This window comes from Crinia signifera, chromosome 19, assembly GCF_055691185.1.
Source record: "Crinia signifera chromosome 19, ASM5569118v1, whole genome shotgun sequence".
NCBI lineage: Eukaryota > Metazoa > Chordata > Amphibia > Anura > Myobatrachidae > Crinia > Crinia signifera.
This window is the reverse complement of record NC_139226.1, coordinates 97694253-97713913: the sequence shown is the minus strand read 5'-3', so window position 1 is coordinate 97713913 and position 19661 is coordinate 97694253. Positions and strand designations below refer to the sequence as shown.

Sequence of the window (19661 nt, the reverse complement as noted above, 5' to 3'; positions counted from 1 at the left end):
ACGCGAGCATCGGGATTTGCCGCAATTAATCGCTGATGCCTGGGTCTGTTATTGGTTGAAATGTTGACCTATTTTTTGTTGTTTATGTTGTTGTACAAGTAGTGAGGGCTTAACATATGCACATAGTAAATAAAAAAAAATTGATATGTGTATTAATTTGTATACATAACTGTGTTTATTGTGTATATATAATGTGTGTGTATATATATATATATATATATATATATATATATATATATATATATATATAATGTGTATATACAGTGTATGAATGTCCGATCAAATGAACATATATATCAATAGCAAGCTCTAAAACATGTCCTTTAGGACCAGAGGTAGTAATTGACCAATATCTGTTATTACCATTGAGATTAAATCACATCCTATATCAAAAAAGCCTAACTCTGCTCCTCACCTCTATGGGGGGGGGAATTCAAGTGCTGTGCTCTCCAGAAGCCACTAGATGGCGCCCTAAGGTGCATCTCATTTTGCTCTATTTGGGGGCGAGCAGCCGCCGCCCCTGACATTACTGTTGTTTCGTTCTGCATTTTGGCGGGCGGTTACTAGTCTGTAATAATATCCTTGCCTTATACTGCATTTTACCAAACTGACTCAGAGAACTCTATATTGTTTGCGTGTGCGCTTTCTATAACCGGTATTACCGCGGCTCGTGTTCTGTGTGCGGTAGTATTTGCTGCTTGCTCCTGTCCCTGTCATTCCCGCCAATGTAAATTTTGCTTTGGTAACTCTGCAGTTTCTAGCACATAAGTCTGAGAGAACTAAGAAGACCCCATAACATCTGCTCCATGGTTTATGCCTGAAGGACATAATTAAACTCCTCAGACAACATGTGTAGGGAAACGAGCTTTTCCTCTCATTCAACCTCTGGCAGCTTTGCAAGAGAATGGGGATTGGACGGTGTAATCTGATGGGGCCATGTAATACTTTCATAGACCTAACAAGCATCTGTCCACGCAGAACTCACTTGGCCCCTTTTATGTTCCCTGTATGTGTCATTGTGTTAATAAACATATGAGGATACATCGTCTCGGTGCATTAGGTAGAAATTTATCAAATATTGGAGAGAGATAAAGTGTAGGAGATAATAGCAACCAAATAGCTTCTAGCAGTCATTGTTTTCCATCACTGTGGTAAATGGCATTTGGGAGCTGGTGTAGGCATCATCTTCAACTTATCTTATTGCAATGGCATTCATTGGAAGACTGGTTCACACTGCTGCTGGGAAATAAGCAAACATTTTTAATCAATACTGTATTTTCAACTACTGCTATTTATTGCAGAGTACATACCACTGACTGCAGTGCAATACAGAGATCATCATAGTAATCACCATACATTTTATTGAGCCTAGTGACTGTCATACAATACAGAGAGTATCACAGTGACCACCATACACCAAAGTATATACAATACAGAGACCACCATACAATGCAAATAATATAAAATACAGTGACCTACCTTTTGACTGCTATATAGCACACTGCTCACTGTCATACAATACAGAGCATCATAGTGACTGATGATCAGTGCAGGAAGCATGCTTGTGCTTGCCATACAATAGAGAAGAGCTCCTTATGACTTCTATACAATACATGGATAATACCAGTGACTGCTGTACAATACAGAGCACCTTTTAGTGTCTTTCATACAGTGCAAAATGCATCTGAGTGACTTGCCACACAGTACAGAGAGCATGTTTGTTATTGCTATACAATACAGACATCTGAGTGACTGCAATACAGTACAGAGCGCATCTGAGTGATTGCTATACAATACAGAGAGCATGCTTGTGATTAGGTCTAACCCAAGATTTGTCACACCGTTCAAACTGAGTAAGACCCAAGACTGACCCCTACCCCCCTTGGCTCGGAGGCATTTACGGTTACATTAGTACCAAAAGTCTCATCAGCAGTATTTGCCACAGTTGATCTAAATTGCAGTGTATGAATAAAGCAGCCAGTGTTTACCCTGCACAGAAACAAAATAACTCGCCCAAATGTAACTCTCTCTGCACCTGTTACATCAGCCCCACCTGCAGTGCAGCATGATTTTGTCCATTAAAAAATGAGTTTCATTTTGCAAACCAAGCAAAATCAGCCCATAATTCATGCTACAGAAACCCAGGAAGCAGTGTCCCAATGTATCTCCCCATGCTGGAAAAGGGAGCTGGGTCGGATGATCTGTCTTATTAGTTTACACTGCCCCTTAACCTAACACCAACCCAGCAAGCTAGCCAGGTGGTATTGCCAGGTCACAGGACCCAGATTGTCCACTGAGCTGTGACCTGGGATAACATGGCAATAATCTGGGTATAACGGCAGTATAAAAGGGGTAGTGGTGTCTCTAAAGGTCCATACACACTGGGCGACTATGACCTGCGTGTATGGACAGGGAAAGCCGCTCAGTGCATACATACTGAATGGCTTTCCCCCTGCCCGGCGCTGACGGAGGGGGGAGGACGGCATTGCATAGCGGAGCGCTATGCAAAGCCGTCCTGAAGGCCGCTCATCTGCTGGTATAACCAGCAGATGAACGGCTTTCCCAGCGATGTTGCGGGAGCGTGTAGCAGCGATCACCGCTCATCGCCGGGCCATACACACTGGGCGGCTTTGAGCTAAAACCTGCTGTTTTGAGTGACATTCAGCTCAAAGTCGCACAGTGTGTATGGGCCTTAAAGGGAACTCTCAGTAATCCCTACTGTGCTTTAAGTCCCCCATTTGGGAGGGCTTTCCTAGAGTTCTATTTATGAATGTGCAGGTTTTTAGAGGTTTCCCATAGCAACCAATCAGATTCTGCTTATTTGATTTTAGCACATTCTAGAGGATAATCACCAGGTATGAATCAGGCTCTAAGGGACCTATGCTCCAACCCGCGGAAAGAGATAAATAAAGTACTGGCCAATCCGCTCCCAACAGTCACACAACCTTTAGCATGACAGTTAGGAGCTTGTTGTCTAGTACTTTATCTCTCGAAGCGGATAGTGATAAACAGTCAGCCAATCAGCTCCTACCTGTCATTTTTAAACCCAGCCTGTAACCTGACAGTAGGAGCTGACAATAGGCTGGCTGTTTATGACTCTCCCACTGAAGCTTGGTGCATCTGGCCCCAATGCTTAGTATATAGACCCCATTATTCTCTTCCATATTGCAGTCATCAGTATGACCAGCAATGGTGAATATACCTACTGAATCCCACCTGGGGGCTGGCACAGGACCCAGTTGCCTTACCTGCCACATTATGCCCTTCCCTTGTGTACCCAGATCCCTTTAATGTATATTTCTTTGTTTCCTAAAAAATGCGTCTGGCATTGGCTGTGTGCTGCCACTCAGGATAGTTGGGGGCCACTAGGAGGTTGCTCAGGTGTTCGGGCAACCGAACACACGAACGCCTGAGCACTCCCGAGTGTCCCCAAACTTCACCGAGGTGGAGGATTGGTGGCAGAGACAATCAACCACTGGTGGGTGAGTGACAAGGGGGGGCTGGAGCTGCCAAATAGTGGTGCGCCAGTGTTGCACCACTGGGGACACCACTGGCAGACACCTGCTTATCAGTGGCTTTCCCGGAAATGTCTCTGGATAGCCCGCTCCTGCAGCTCAGCTCAGCCTGAGAAATTTCCAAGCATGCCACCTAAGTGGTTAAATGAAGACGGCTGATCTGATTGTACTTGATTTAGATACAGCACTTTCACTTCAGCCATCTTGGATTCCAAAAGGGGCCTCTTCTATGGGAGCCGGCTGAAATGCGGGGGGAGAAACACTGGAGGAAAGGGTAGTGCCTACTATGTTGAGGGGGACTTCAGTTATCAATAAACATAGTTGACTGATAACCAATTTTGCCAATTGGTTCCAAACCTTAATTGGCATCGGCAACATGCCATCGTGTTCAGGGGACTAGTCGGCTTCGTAAACGGGTGATATGAAGCGGTGTCTGTGATATCATTATAACTAAACTGTTAATATTTATTAAAGACTAGTTAAAAGCCCATTAAAATGTACTTTCACTTTGAGCTGTGACTGTTTTTAACCCCACAAACTCTCTACCTCCAATCTCTCTCTCCATATCTCCCTCTCTCCATATCCAGCAAGTTTGAAACATACCAGTGTAAAAATTGCTTTCTCTTTCTGTTATGATACCCTTTAGCGCACAAGGGAGTAATTTAGTCCAAAATGTTTTGGAGATCTTAATTAAAGAAGTCCGTAAAAAATAATCATAAATGTTGGAGCTTGTTATCAGTGTGAAATGCCATGGGGGGTGCTGGATGATGGCCCGACAGTTAGGGTCCGGACAGTCAGTATACCGGTATCGGAATCCCGACTGTTCACATGCCTGACAGTTGGGATCCCAACTGACAGGGGCTATTCTCCCTCTGTGGGGGTCCATGAGGGAGAATAGAATCCGTGGCTAGCACAGCGAGCCCGAAAGGGGCTTCTTTGCCCTTGTCCTCTTGTGTAAGTATCGTGGTCAGGATTCCGATGTCTGAATCCTAAATGTTGGACCCCAGCATACCACCCCCATGCCATGGAATTACTTATTATATGGTAGAACATACAGTAATGTGAGGATTCTATCATTCTTTGTCCCGCTTCTAGTTTGAAGGACATTCCTGATGTGGAATGTATGAGACCTCTCGTAAACTACAGATAACAAACCTAAGCTTTAATATACTTTGTAAACCATGTAGAACACTTTATAACATCAGTACACAATGTTTTGCGCTACTAATTGGCCATTGTCATGTTACAGCACCACCTCAAATCTTTTTGTAGTATTTCTATACTGTACATTTTGTGTGTTTTTGAAATTTTTGAACACTCTTCAGTGCTTACTACAAATAAGTGATTTTGGTTAGAAACCTATAGATCTTATTATAGACTGCTGCAGTATAATGTTTCCAGTAACACACATGCTTGGTTTTTTTCAGGAACCTCGGCAAGTCCGGCCTAAGAGTCTCCTGTCTCGGTCTAGGTAATTATTTGTGTTTACTTCTATATACTTTGTCTGTGTATAAATTGTTTAGGTTTCGGAAATGTTTTCCATAGACCTTTGTATGGCTTTTATACTGTTTGAGGTAATAATGGATGTTCTTGAAAGTAGTGAGTTGTTTTTTTAAATAAAGCTATATAATATATATAAAGATCGACATGGTCTAGGTCAACATCAACCAAAGGTCTGCATGGAAATGGTCGACACAGGGAAAGGTCAACTGAGTTTTTCACCTTTTATTGGTGTGTATGTTGAAATCTGCCGGCATCGACACTGTGTAAGTGTACCGGCTCCCCTTGTATGGCTCGCTGCGCTCACCATGCTGTGGGCACAAGTATAATCCAACTCTATGGCCACTTTGTGAAGTAAATTCGGTCTACAAAATAAAATCTCGATAAACTCATGTCGACCTTTTCATGTGTCGATCATTAACATGTGAACCTTTTTCATGTGTCGACCAATTGCCTGTCAACCAATAGTGGTGGACCTATTGACTGTTTAATTACTGTCGAACCATTGACCGGGTAGCACTCCAACCTGTTCTGGGAGGATAACCCCCACACAGGAATAAGGTTGACAGGAGAGTTTGGGAAGCAATCCTAAATAACAAAGGCTAAGGCTGCTCCTCACCTCTATAGGGGGGATTCAAGCGCTTTGCAAGTCAGCAGCCACTAGTTGGCTCATTACAGAGTAAATCAAGTATTTCATAAGTCCCTTTTTAAACATGCATCTGATCAGGGTTTCTAGCTGCTCTTCCTTTTCAAAATCTCTCTCAAGTAAAATAGCATGCCAGTCACTAAAAGTCTGTCACACAGAAGCAGGCTCACAGCTCTCAGCATGTCATGTGACAGGGGTAGGGGGATGGGTATTGAAGGGGGATGTCATAGCAATGATAGAGCTCAGAGTGAAGTATCAAAGCCCCTCTGCTTTCACTATCATGTATTATGTGATCGTACTTGTCATCGTAGTTAGGGATGCCAATCCCGGGGCATTTTTTTCAATCCCGGGATCCGGGATTGAAAAATGCTCAATCCCGGGATTGGCATCCAAACCAAAAAGCCCATTATAAGCATTGGACCCACCCCGGCCGACCCGCACATCTACTTACATAAGGGAGCGGGCGGCCGGGAGTGGGTTTGGAGGTGCACGGTGCCTCCCGGCAAGTGCACCTCCATCTAAGACAGCAGGCAGGTGGGCGGGCGGATGCAGGCTGGCATGCAGGCGGGCGGCGGAGAAGAGGCAGGCCGGCGGGTAGGCGGGCGGGCGGTCACTGGTGACGTGTGGCCTGCGCAGCGTAACCTCTACTGTCACGCTACGCAGGCCGCACGCCGGGTCAGTTTACGGGAACAGCCGGGCAGCGTCTGAGCGAGTGCTCAGACGCTGCCCGGCATTAGACTGCGCATGCGCAGTCTAATCCCGAAATCCCGGGATTGGATTCTCCAATCCCAGGATTGAAATCCCGGACTTTTTTAGGCCAAAATCCCACCGATCCCGATCCCGGGATTGGCCACACTAATCGTGGTCCAGAATCCTAAATTCGGTATAACAGCCTGAAAAAGATAAAACAAGGGGAACAAGGTAAATGCCAACATTCTGCATATAGTTGGCTACAGTCATTTATATTGTACTTTTTGGGAGTGTGCAGCCTGTTTTTGGTGTCATTGACTGGTGTCCAATAAAAGCTTCCTGGTATGTTCTAAAGTAGAACATCAGAACAAAATATTAAAAATAACATAATGTTCTTTTTATATATACACTGCTCAAAAAAATAAAGGGAACACTTAAACAACACAATGTAACTCCAAGTCAATCACACTTCTGTGAAATCAAACTGTCCACTTAAGAAGCAACACTGATTGACCATCAATTTCGTATGCTGTTGTGCAAATGGAGTAGACAGGTGGAAATTATAGGCAATTAGCAAGACACCCCCAATAAAGGGTTGTTCTGCAAGTGGTGACCACAGACCACTTCTCAGCTCCTATGCTTTCTGGCTAATGTTTTGGTTACTTTTGAAGCTGGCAGTGCTTCACTCTAGTGGTACCATGAGACGGAGTCTACAACCCACACAAGTGTTTCAGGTATTGCAGCTCATCCAGGATGGCACATCAATGCGAGCTGTGGCAAGAAGATTTGCTGTGTCTGTCAGCGTGGTGTCCAGAGCATGGAGGCGCTACCAGGAGACAGGCCAGTACATCAGGAGGAGGAGGCCTTAGGAGGGCAGGAGGGCAACAACCCATCAGCAGGACCGCTACCTCCGCCTTTGTGCAAGGAGGAACAGGAGGAGCACTGCTAGAGCCCTGCAAAATGACCTCCAGCAGGCCACAAATGTGCATGTCTACTCAAACGGTCAGAAACAGACTCCATGAGGGCCCGACGTCCACAGGTCGGGGTTGTGCTTACAGTCCAACACCATGCAGAACGTTTGGCATTTGCAAGAGAACACCAAGATAGGCAAATTCGCTACAGACGTGATAGAGTCTGGAGTCGCCAAGGAGAACGTTCTGCTGCCTGCAACATCCTCCAGCATGACCGATTTGGCAGTGGGTCAGTAATGGTGTGGGGTGGCATTTCTTTGGGTGGTCACACAGCCCTCCATGTGCTCGCCAGAGGTAACCTGACTGCTATTAGGTACCAAGATGAGATCCTCAGACCCCTTGTGAGAACATATGCTGATGTGGTTGGCCCTAGGTTCCTCCTAATGCAAGACCATTCTAGACCTCATGTGGCTGGAGTGTGTCAGCAGTTCCTGCAAGAGCCTCGTCGTTCCCCAGACCTGAATCCAATTGAGCGCATTTGGGACATCATGTCTAGCTCCATCCACCGCCAACTCCTGTACTACAGACTGTCCAGGAGTTGGCGGATGCTTTAATCCAGGTCTGGGAGTAGATCCCTCAGAAGACCATCTGCCACCTCATCAGGATCATGTCCAGGCGTTGTAGGGAGGTCATACAGGCACGTGGAGGCCACACACACTTCTGAGCCTCATTTTGACTTGTTTTAAGGACATGACATCAAAGTTGGATCAGCCTGTAGTGTGTTTTTCCACTTTAATTTTGATTGTGACTCCAAATCCAGACCTCCATGGTTAATAATTTGATATCCATTGATAATTTTTGTGTGATTTTGTTGTCAGCACATTCAACCATGTAAAGAACAAATTATTTAATAAGAATATTTAATTCATTCATATCTAGGATGTGTTATGTTAGTGTTCCCTTTATTTTTTTGAGCAGTGTATATTTATATACCATCAGTTTGTGCCTCTGTAACTGAGCTCTAAGTGTTTGTATTGATCTTGGTGTGTGTATACGGAATGTCAAGGATTCTACTGAAACATACAATATTCTTGACATTATAACGTCTGTGTCTTAAAGGAACATGGGTGACGTTTGGAGGTCAGATCACGGATGAGGTAAGACGAGCATCGAGTTTATAAATAAAAGTAATTGTGACTTACGGGACGGTGTGACGACATTCACGAGATGTGTTTTTCAGTCCATCTGTTTTCTTTTCATCAGGCTCATCTATATATAACCTCGGCTGACAGGGGTGGTATATGCTGGGTTTAAAGGTGTCAGCAGGATTTCATCAATGCATTCATTTATTTAGTATTTTGCTGTTGTCTTCGGTTATACAAACATAACATGAAGTGGTATCAGTTATTTTCTGCAACTGCTATGTATTTCTGATCCACGGATTATGCAAGGGATAGGTTTGCTTGTTCATCACTATGAAGGTTGACCATTAAAGGTTGACATGAAATATGTTGACGTGGCTAAGGTCGGAAGGTCCACACATGCATTAGGTTGACAATGGAAAGGTCAACAGTCAAAAAAAATGTGAGTTATTAAAGTTTTTCTTTGTGACGACAGGCGGTATTTTATACCCTACTGTCCACTAGGGCATGGGGGGAGGGGACGCGGTACACCGATACGGTGTCCATGTTGACTTACAGCAAAATGTTGGACATAAAAACTTAAAAAACTTGTCAAGTTTGACTATCGCCCTTTCCACTGTTGACCTAATGCTTGTGTTGACCTTATTCATGTCGACCATCATAGTGGGGACCCATACCCTGTTGCAAATGCTACCGAACAGATAATAATTAACCAAATATGACCTGCCTCCTGCCTTGGCTTCCACCCCCAGCCGGCAGGCGGTTATTATTGGGTGTTCTGCAGAGAGCACGGCTGAGTTTGTTCAGTATTCATTTAAAATATGCTCTATGGTATTTATGTGATTGTAATAGTTAAAAAGTCAGAAAACTTCAGGGTATGTTCTATATTAAGGAAAGCTCTGACCTTGGTTTCAAGCACCCCGGGGTGTGGGATTAAACGTTATTAAAGATTGTGTGCAGTGAGTTGTAAATACGCTTTCCGTTTGTAAAATGTTTAAAGACTTTGCATGTAATGTGGATAAGTGTCTCGTTGGGAAAGTTGGGCTATCGCATATATAAAATAATAATAATGGTAATAATAATTCTGGTTTGGGCAGCGATCTGCTAATTCAGCTCTTCCTTCCTGGTACCGCACAATTTAAAATGATTTAAATAATTTGTCAAAATTAACTAACCCAGTTTGCAGTATTTTTCTTGTAATTAAACAAATGTAAAATAGGTAACAGACAATTAGATCCATCGGCCAACCCCAATACTTGTCCTGAGCTGCACAGACAGAGGATGGGGGGAGGAGGGGTCATTAACAATAAGCATGAGCATGTAAAAAACATATTGTAATAATGACAAAACCCTTTTGGGTTAATTCTCCTGTGTGAACTTGAATTCAAAGACCCAAAGCGTTTCTTCTTTAGACTTCCTCAGGGGAACCTCTATATGAACTTCACACTGGAATCATTTTTAGCAAATGGTCATCATGAAGTACCTGTATATAATAATTCGCTCATTGATGCATGATATTGGTCATCTTTTTTTTTTTTCCAAAAACTTTTTATTAAGGATTGAGCATATTTGTAGCATGAATTACATTCACATTGAAACTTTTGAAAGTGACATTTTAGTGACAGGTCCTTTTCTTTTCTTTTCTTATAAAAAGCATGCTTATAGGAACATAATTAACAATGAGAAAACTTGAAATTCCAAAACAATACATCTGAGGGCGGACACGACCTAAAACATATCACCACTCATACGGTGGTCGTATTTGTTGGAAAATCTATCGGGTTGGACCCAGTGAGGACACAAGTCTCATACCACTGGGTACGTGGTAGCATTTGTGGATTTGTGACTTCAGATCATTGGACAGCGATTCGATAAACCCCTCCCATATTGCGAACAACTTTTCCGTACGCTCTTCTTTTTGGAGGGATGATTCCACCCACTGCAGCTTAGTTCGAAACAGAGGCATAGAAGGAGGGTCCCTATGGATCCATTGGTGTAGGATACATTTGCGGGCTACCGATATTGGTCATCTTTAATGTAGAATGCAGGGGTCTTTGAATTCAAGTTCACACAGTAGAGTTAGCCCGAAAGGGTTTTCTCATTTTATTTCGTTATTACAATATGTTTTATGGTAGTTATGTATTATCTGGGCGCCCGATTTTTTCAATGCATGCCACTACTTAAGGCATGCGATGCGATGCGATTTTTCATTGTAAAAACCCGATTTTTAATTGTATAGTCAACCATGGGTGATTTCATACCCCCACTATCCAACTACGCATAGAGTTGATTAAATATAGTGTGGCGAGCGCGGCGAGCCACCGAGCCCAAAGCGTGGAGAGCGGCCGCGGATTACTTTACATGTATTCTGCGTCCCCTCGCTGCGCTCGCCACATTATATAAATTCAACTCCATGCGTAGTTGGATAGTAGGGGTATGAAATCACCCATGGGTGACTATACAATAAAAAATCGGGTCTTTACAATGAAAAATCGCATTGCATGAATTGTATGCCACTATATTGCATGCGATGCGATAAAAAAAATCGGGCGCCCAGATATTACATAAGTACCTGTTTTATTACAAAGCAACATTATGTGATTTGTCTAGGGAAGTTAAAAAAAAAATTGTTACACATAATATCACACACCGTAATGCCCATTACATTATACCAAACACTGTGATGCCCATTACATTATACCAAACACTGTGATGCCCATTATGCATAATGACACACACTGTAATGCTCATTACATATTATGCCACACACCGTAATGCCCATTGCACATTATACCAAACATTGTAATGCCCATTATACATAATGCCACACACCGTAATGCCCATTACACTTAATATTACACACCGTAATGCCTAGTACACAAAATATCACACGCTACAGTGTCCCTTACACATAATGCCATAATGCCACACGCCGTCATGCCCATTACACATAATGCCACATGCCGTAATGCCCATTACACACAATGCCACACGCCGTCATGCCCATTACACATAATGCCACATGCCGTAATGCCCATTACACATAATATTAAACACCGTAATGCCCATTACACATAATATTACACACTGTAATGCCTATTACACATACGGTAATGCCCATTACATATTTTTATTTGGGTACAAGGTGTCTCACACACACACACACACACATATAAGGGTAAGAGGGGATCAGACACATGGGAAATTGGGGTAGATAGGGTCACAGACACAGAGGAAGGGGGTAACAGGGGACAAGGTGTCACACACAGGTGAAGGGGGTACAGGGGGGTCAAACACCAGGGATGAGTGGGGTACAGGGGGGTCACACACAGGGAAAGCAGTGTACAGAAGGTCACACATACAAGAGAAGGGGGTCACACACACAGAAGAGTTTATGGGTACAGCGATCCCTTTGCACTCACCAATCTGTGGGGGGAGCTGCAGGGTGTCAGGGTGGCCAGTGGATCCAGGGACAGGGCAAAGGGAAGGTCTGCTGCAGGAGAAATCCAGGCTGTACAGAGCGCACCCCGAGAGGCTCTGGCTTGAGGAAGGTATATGTGAGTGGCTGAGCCCTGCGCAGGAGGATTTGGAGGAACAGATTTGAATGAAGTTCCTCCATGGCGCTTCTGCGGGGGGGGGGGAGGGAGATGTAGCTACCCCCATGGTGCCACTGAGGAGACAGGGCAGGTCCCGCTCTAGCTGGGTATTGCTGGGCGCACTGCACTCATCTCACAGACACTAGAGGTCAAGCCAACCTCTAGTGTCTGTCTTCTTCAAGACGGCGGCCATCCTTTGTAGTGGCCGCCGCAGACAGAGACTGCGGCACTAGCTCCCCGCTGCTTGTGTAGGAAGGGGCTGGATTAGGGGGAGTCGGTCATTATGGGGTGCCTGTGCCGGCACCCCCTTAGAGTCGCCCCAGGGAGCTGCCGCCCCTAGGCATACAGTAGGTTACTGCCCTAGGCAATTGCCTAGTATGCCTATGCCTAGAGCCGGCTCTGCACATATTTATAATGCACTTGTCTATTGTGCTGCTGATTCTGTTCCTGGTGGGACCCACACGGGAGGACTTGCTTGCTCGGCGATAGAGATAGCTGTCCATATTTCCATGAAACATTTGAGCTCATGCTTATTAAGCAGAGCTATCTTGTGGAGCAAATGAATCCGATCATCACCAATTTCTCTTCTCCTCTATAATCCACTTTGTCCATCCTGATTGAGACATTGGTTTTAAAAGTAATTTTCAAGTAGCTCAGACCCCACACTTAGTTGTCGACACACACACAAACACACTTGCCATTTTATTGTCTAAAAGGCAAACTCCAAACATTGACTTGACAGATATTTCACCAACGAACAGAACAGACAATGTAATGGGGGAATTCCCTGTTTCCATTCACTCACCACAGGTGTGACACAACTGTTACGCGTTTCATGGTTTCTGAACTTTTACAGGCCCAAGGATAATGTTAATTGGGGTGTATTCCATTACCATGTATAATGGAGCCCTTTACAGATCAAGCTTAGAGTTTAGAGGTCCTTTATACTGAAAAAATGGATTTTTTCCCCAGGCCACAAGATTGGGGATAAGCCAATCTGTGGCTAGCAGGAACCCCAGCGCTTTTAAATCTAGGTCTTATAAAATGAGTAACACTCTGATAATAGATATATCAAGTATATATCAGCTGCTGCAAATCACACCTGTGGGTTTGCCTATACCCACAAATACCAGTATTGGGAAATAAAGGAAAAAAGAAGAGAATGGTGTGTATTGCACTGCTGAATATATGTATAGGAATATACTCCAACCAGAAGAGACCACTGCGCAGAGATTGAATGACACGGACACACTGCTTAATAAAATGCAAAATTTATGAATTAAAAAACATCAAGCAATACATACAGTACAATATAAAAGAAAAATAAAAAATGTGTATATATATATATATGTTTAGTTGTATAACCACACATATATATATATATATGAAGGTAATGAGTAATAATGTCAGGAAAAAATGATTACAATAACTGTACTTGATACAGAAAGATGAACAGGATAAAAATATATATGGGAGGGGGGGGGGTTGGGAAAGAAAAAATTTAGGCTGTTAATGTAGAGCCTGATTTTGAACAGTCCTTAATAGGGCTGAGATTGGACGGTTGCTGGGGGTACTCCGCTGTAGATATGCCTCATATAAGATTTAGGAAGCCAGAGGGTTAGCCAGAGAGCTGTGAATACAGCGTGTTTGCAGACGGCAGCGTGTAGCCCCTACGTCCAGATGTGACGTCATCACATCGGGACGTAGGGGCTACACGCTGCCGTTTGCAAACACGCTGTATTTACAGCTCTCTGGCGTTCCACCAGAACAAGCGCACATCTTTATATACTGCCGCCTGTACAACTCCGGACGCTCGTCCCCTTGGGAAGGTACCAACAGCTGCCGGCACCTTGCGACAGGTGACCCTTAGAGGACAACTACCGGCCGCCCTCCTCCCTTTGTGGCAACGGAGCAACCAACAGACTGAGCAAGTGCTACCGATCACTACTGAAAACAGGGTGAGATAAAATCTACAATCTCTGCATATAATTGCTGCATATTCACAGCTATCTGTGTGGAACCCAGCTTTACTTCATTGCTAGTGCATGACACTCACATGCTAAATGACTGTTGACCTTATCATTTCATTTTTTCAAACAATAACCTTTTCTTGGACTTCCATTCTACTAATCACCACTAACTAATATCAGGATAACAGCATTTATGTGAGACGCTTACTAACCCTCTGGCTTCCTAAATCTTATATGAGGCATATCTACAGCGGAGTACCCCCAGCAACCGTCCAATCTCAGCCCTATTAAAGACTGTTCAAAATCAGGCTCTACATTAACAGCCTATATTTTTTCTTTCCCAACCCCCCCCCCTCCCATATATATTTTTATCCTGTTCATCTTTCTGTATCAAGTACAGTTATTGTAATCATTTTTTCCTGACATTATTACTCATTACCTTCATATATATATGTGTGGTTATACAACTAAACATATATATATACATTTTTTATTTTTATTTTATATTGTACTGTATGTATTGCTTGATGTTTTTTAATTCATAAATTTTGCATTTTATTAAGCAGTGTGTCCGTGTCATTCAATCTCTGCGCAGTGGTCTCTTCTGGTTGGAGTATATTCCTATACATATATTCAGCAGCGCAATACACACCATTCTCTTCTTTTTTCCTTTATACTGAATATACACAACGTTGTGGCACCTTAGTCATTGCTGGTTTGTGGATGTGACTGTATTTGTGTGACAGCAGTATAGAGGCCTTGTGTACGGCACAAAGTAAGGATCAGTATGTATGATTACAGGAGCATTTAATTCTCCCACAAGTGGATTCCAACTGTAATCTCCATAACTAACTTGTAAATCAATCATACAGAGCAATTGTATATCCTACATGGATTGTTTTACAGAGAGATGGATAAGCTAGCGGCTACTTTTGGGCCTGATTCAAAGTTGATCACAAATGCTAAATCTTTCTCAAATGGGCAAATCCATGCTGAACTGCAGGTGGGGCAGATGTAACATGTGCAAAGAGAGTTAGATTTGGGTATGTTATTTTGTTTCTGTGCAGGGTAAATACGGGCTGCATTATTTTCACACTGCAATTTAGATTTCAGTTTGAACACATACAACACAAATCTAGCTCTCTCTGCAGATGTTACATCTGCCCCACCTGCAGGGCAGCATGGTTTTGTCCATCTGAGAGAGATTTTGCTTTTGCAGTCAACACTTAATCAGGCTTGTATTCCATTACTCCTGTAGGAGGTGCCCACATGGGGCTGAGGTTGGTCTTACAGCCTCACCAAGTGCGGCACACATGCCTGCTCCCCATTACCACCTAGTTATTCCCAGCCAGCCGCATGTGGGGTGAGATCCTTTACAATTGAGGTGATTGTGATTGGCAACATCTGATGCAATGGAATCTCTGCAAGATAGCAAGTGATTTGCAGCAACCAATGACTGGCTGCTTCGGGGCAGCTGATTTTATATTGATATTCCCATTGGTGCTTGGCACTGAATAAGGTGTCACCGTATTTCATCTGGTGTACAGAGAAGTGCTGCCAACCCCAGTGGTCACTGCACTGCCAGCCCCAGTGGTCACCATTCTTGCAGTGTGGTTTAAAGCAATTAAATGATTTTCGTAATCGCATAGGCTTGATTAGAGCATATACAGTATGTGTCTGATCTCTTTATGTTCTTTTTATTTCCTCTACCCTCGATCAGTCACTACCATTCTACCTCATGAAGTGAGTGCAGGAAGAAGCGCATGGTGGTCAGTGTGTGTCACTGTGCGCTTCCTCCTGCAGTTATACTGGAGAGGGAGAGGATTTAGATTTGTTAGTTAATTTACAGAGACAACACCCCTAAAGCAAATGACATGCATGAAACAACTGGAGTTTTTTTGTTAACTGTCCATGATGTTCTGTAGCAGGCTTGCTTTTGGGGATGAGACGGGGGTGCTTCTCTTCCTAAACAGTCTAGCCATACAGAATTGCACCGTGTGTATTGACACTTTAAGTGCCAACATCTCTGTGAGAGATGTGCAAAATACCTGCTAAAAATGCCAGCGTCGCTGACATTTGTTATATAAATTCAAATAAAAAAATGTGTAAAATAAAAAAAATTACATTTCCTATAAAAGGTCAACATTACAGGTCATTATGATGAATACAAATGTTTGCTGGGCAGTTTTCACACACTTGGCACTCAAAGGGTTAATACAGCTGGGTATTGGCAGCCCATTACTAGACAGAGGACCCCCACAATTGAATAGCTTCCCTTGATAAGCAGTAGTTTCTCTTGGGGGCTGTTAAATGCATTGTCTTCTTGACCTGCGCTTGTGCGGCATACGAGTCGGGTTTTACACATGATATGGTCTAAAGAAGGGGGAATATGTAATACCCTAGTAAAAAGGGATGTTAAACTTACAGATGATCGCAGGGTTTTTATATACCCCTTTTACATTGCAAATTCGAGGTTGCACTCTGGATTTGGACACAGGTCCGTCTTGGGAGCGACCCAGCATTTGTGGTGTTTAGCTGCATACAGCAACCTGACTTATTGCTGGGTCGCTGCTGTCATGTGGGGGACGGGGTGGAGGAGTGGCACGGAAAGTGGGGGCAAGGGAGGAGGCGGCACTGAGGTGATGCTGCTGCCTCCTCCATAAAGGTGAACAGGACCTTTACCCATTAACACTGCCCAGCAACCCGGGTCCGACCCGGGAATAACACTGCTTTTTTCCTGGGTCAGGTTGCTGGACCCGGGACATTCAAAATGGCCCTTTCACACCCAGGTTATTTGTGCTGTGTGAAAGGAGTATTACCCTTCTAAACCTAGAAAAGCAGAATTTATATACAATGTTGGCAATAACTATATAGCAAACACTCATGGGAACCCTAATACAAAATGAATACATTTTTCAAAATTTAGCACCATTATTAGTCTCTGTTTTTTTTCTGTGCAAATGATACCTAAATCCCCTCTGACTGACCACACAGTGCACAGAATTCTGCCGGCTCCACTTTCTCTAATTTGTGACTTTGTAATATGACTTCTTGTCTTGCAGATGGCTGAGCAGTTGATGACACTGGCTTATGACAATGGAATAAACCTGTTTGATACAGCAGAAGTGTATGCTGCAGGAAAGTGAGTATAGTAATGTACAGGGTCTTCTTCCTGCACAGATCTTCCTCTCTATTAACACTTCCATTATTTCCAGCAGTCTAGCAAATACCCATTGAAGTGAAGGTGCTTATGCTTTTCAGACCACCGGTGAATTAAATATTCCCACTTGATGCCTTTATGACACATAAACACAGATCTGTAAGGTATCAAACCTAATAGCTCATCGCTGAGAAGCAGTAATGGTAGTCACTGTGGCTACTGTACTGTACTGTACTGTACTGAAAAAGGCGCCAAGTTGGGGATTTTAGCCGCAGAACGGGACGGCGAGGTGGTGGGGACCCGGGGGGGGGGGGGAGTTCCGTCACCACGGGGCGCGCAAGCATCTCATGCGTGCGCTCCCCCTGGCGGCTGGCAGGGGCTGTTGATAATTTCGCCAGCCCCTGCCTGAATGAGCCCAGCTCCATCTGTATTTGCCCTATTGCAAATAGCGGCTGGTATTGAATACCCCCCAAAGAGAACAAAAAGGGTGGAAGTTAAAATCATCACTTGGACCAATGATGTGGTGGCAGGAGGGTGACAGGTCTGCCATTTTAGGCAATAATAATAGTTGACACCTTGTCTTGCTAATTTGTATTAAAAAGTATAATAATTCAATCTCAAATGTTATTACTTCAAAACAAGTTCTGCCTCGTGTAAGCAGTCCGATATCTGTACATCTTCATTTCTGCACAGTAGACTTGATTTACACCACAATTTCCTGCTAGAACCATGGTTGCTGTGTGAGTTGGAGATTACAATACTGATGTGTCCGTATATTCCGTTCCTTTCCTTCTCCCGTCTGCCTTATTATGATCCATCTTCTCGCTATGGCTAGACTAGAACATTTGCAATCCGGAGAATCGTTCTGACATTATATGTTCGACAAAAACGTCCATTGTTCTGCTGTGTCCTTTCTGTAAATGTCATCTTAAATTATAAATTCAATACTTAAAGTAGAAGTTGATAATCAATAATTCACTGCAATTGGGAAAATAGTGGTTTCAGATTTAATATTAAATTATGCTGAGCTGATTGACACAAAATACCGGTAAGTGGTCTATGCTGTAGAATCACTTACAGCGTTAGTGTTATGTTGTGTGATACGTGTATCTGTATATGGCATTTAGCAGAATTATCTAGGTACAGATACTTTTCCTATGTTAGTTTCAAATTTTTTTGCTTTTTGTGCTAAATGAAGATGTTGACCCTCCCAGGAAGTCTGTTTTTTTTTTGTGTGTGTTTATTAATTATTAATTAACTTTAATCAGAGCTGTGTCTGCTCCCTTAATAAGAGTCTGTCATATCGTTCAAATGTAAATGACAGTCTGGGCATTGGCGTAACTAGATATTCGTAGGTCCCATAGCAAAAGTTTGTAAGGGCCCCCTATTTAGCAACTGATGGTGATAAATGTATGTAAAACATATTACTTAGGTAAAGATAGGCCCCCTTCAGCTCCGGGCCCCATAGCAGCTGCACCCCTTGCACCAATGATAGTTAAGCCGTTGAGTCTGGCCATTAGCACAGATCATAGGAATTATTTTCCCCACACACAGAGAGAATGTGTGCACCCTCATATTGTCATTCACCTAGGCAGAAGTAATATACATACCACCTGATCTGCCTGGGCATATGGTGTACAGATCCCTCATTAATTTGACAGCCGGAACTTTAAAAAATGTAAGTTAAAGCACTCCATGAAGTTAAAGTTCTACTATTTTAGCTTGGCATTTACGTGCATTGGAAATTACTGCTCCTGTATTCTAATACTGAATGCAACACTACTTGTGCAAGAACCCTGTGCTTTTATGCGCCTTGTATAATAGCATACCACCATTGGCCCTGTGCATTAATGGTAAAGTATTGTACAATGACTACACTCTATATACAGCATACCTCCCAACTGTTCCGGTTACCACGGGAAGTCCCGGTTCTTCTTGGGGACGTTCCGTGGTGGGGGCAGTTGGGAGTCCCCACTGTCGCCCATGTGTGCACACAGCATCTATTCATGCCCACAGTGGCGAAAACGGGGCGTGGCCTCACGGGAGACTTGCAAGTATAGGCCACGCCCACAAAATTTCCAACGTGTGACCGTCCCTCCTGCTCCAGCTTGAAAGTTGGGAGGTACATAGACATTAATTTATGCATATATCATTTGAGAATTGGACATGCTGGCAAAATGACACGTACTGTAATTTTTCACTTTACTTAATTTTTTATTCTCCGTTTCCCCTTATTACATTCAGGGGAGGATTGGGACTGCTATCCAGCCCGGGAGAACTTGTGCAGCAGCCTGGGGGGGTGCTGGCGACGGCAGCCCGGGGGGGGGGGGGGGGAGGGTGCGTTGGGGTGCTGGCGGAGGCTGCCCGGGAGGGGGGTTTGACGGAGGCAGCCTGGGGGGGGGGATGGGTGGCGCTGCTGTAATGCTGGGGGGAGCGAGGCGGCGGGCGGTGTTTGTTATGCAGGGCGGGGGGGGCTCACATGCTCTGCTGCCTCCAGGTGAGGAGCAGGAGCTGACGCCGCACACAAAGTA

At 43.8% G+C, this 19661-nt stretch overlaps 1 protein-coding gene across 9 annotated transcripts in view; it reads left to right on the top strand.

Annotated features, from left to right (window-relative positions):
- Nucleotides 1–19661, top strand: part of KCNAB2 (potassium voltage-gated channel subfamily A regulatory beta subunit 2) — a 151731-nt gene that overhangs the window by 108325 nt on the left and 23745 nt on the right. For all 9 annotated transcript variants that reach the window (XM_083163007.1, XM_083163004.1, XM_083163006.1 and 6 more), the window contains 3 exons: nt 4943–4986; nt 8382–8419; nt 17033–17112. In XM_083163007.1, the coding sequence (XP_083019133.1) occupies nt 4943–4986; nt 8382–8419; nt 17033–17112 (162 nt within the window). The remainder of the gene's footprint in view (nt 1–4942; nt 4987–8381; nt 8420–17032; nt 17113–19661) is intronic.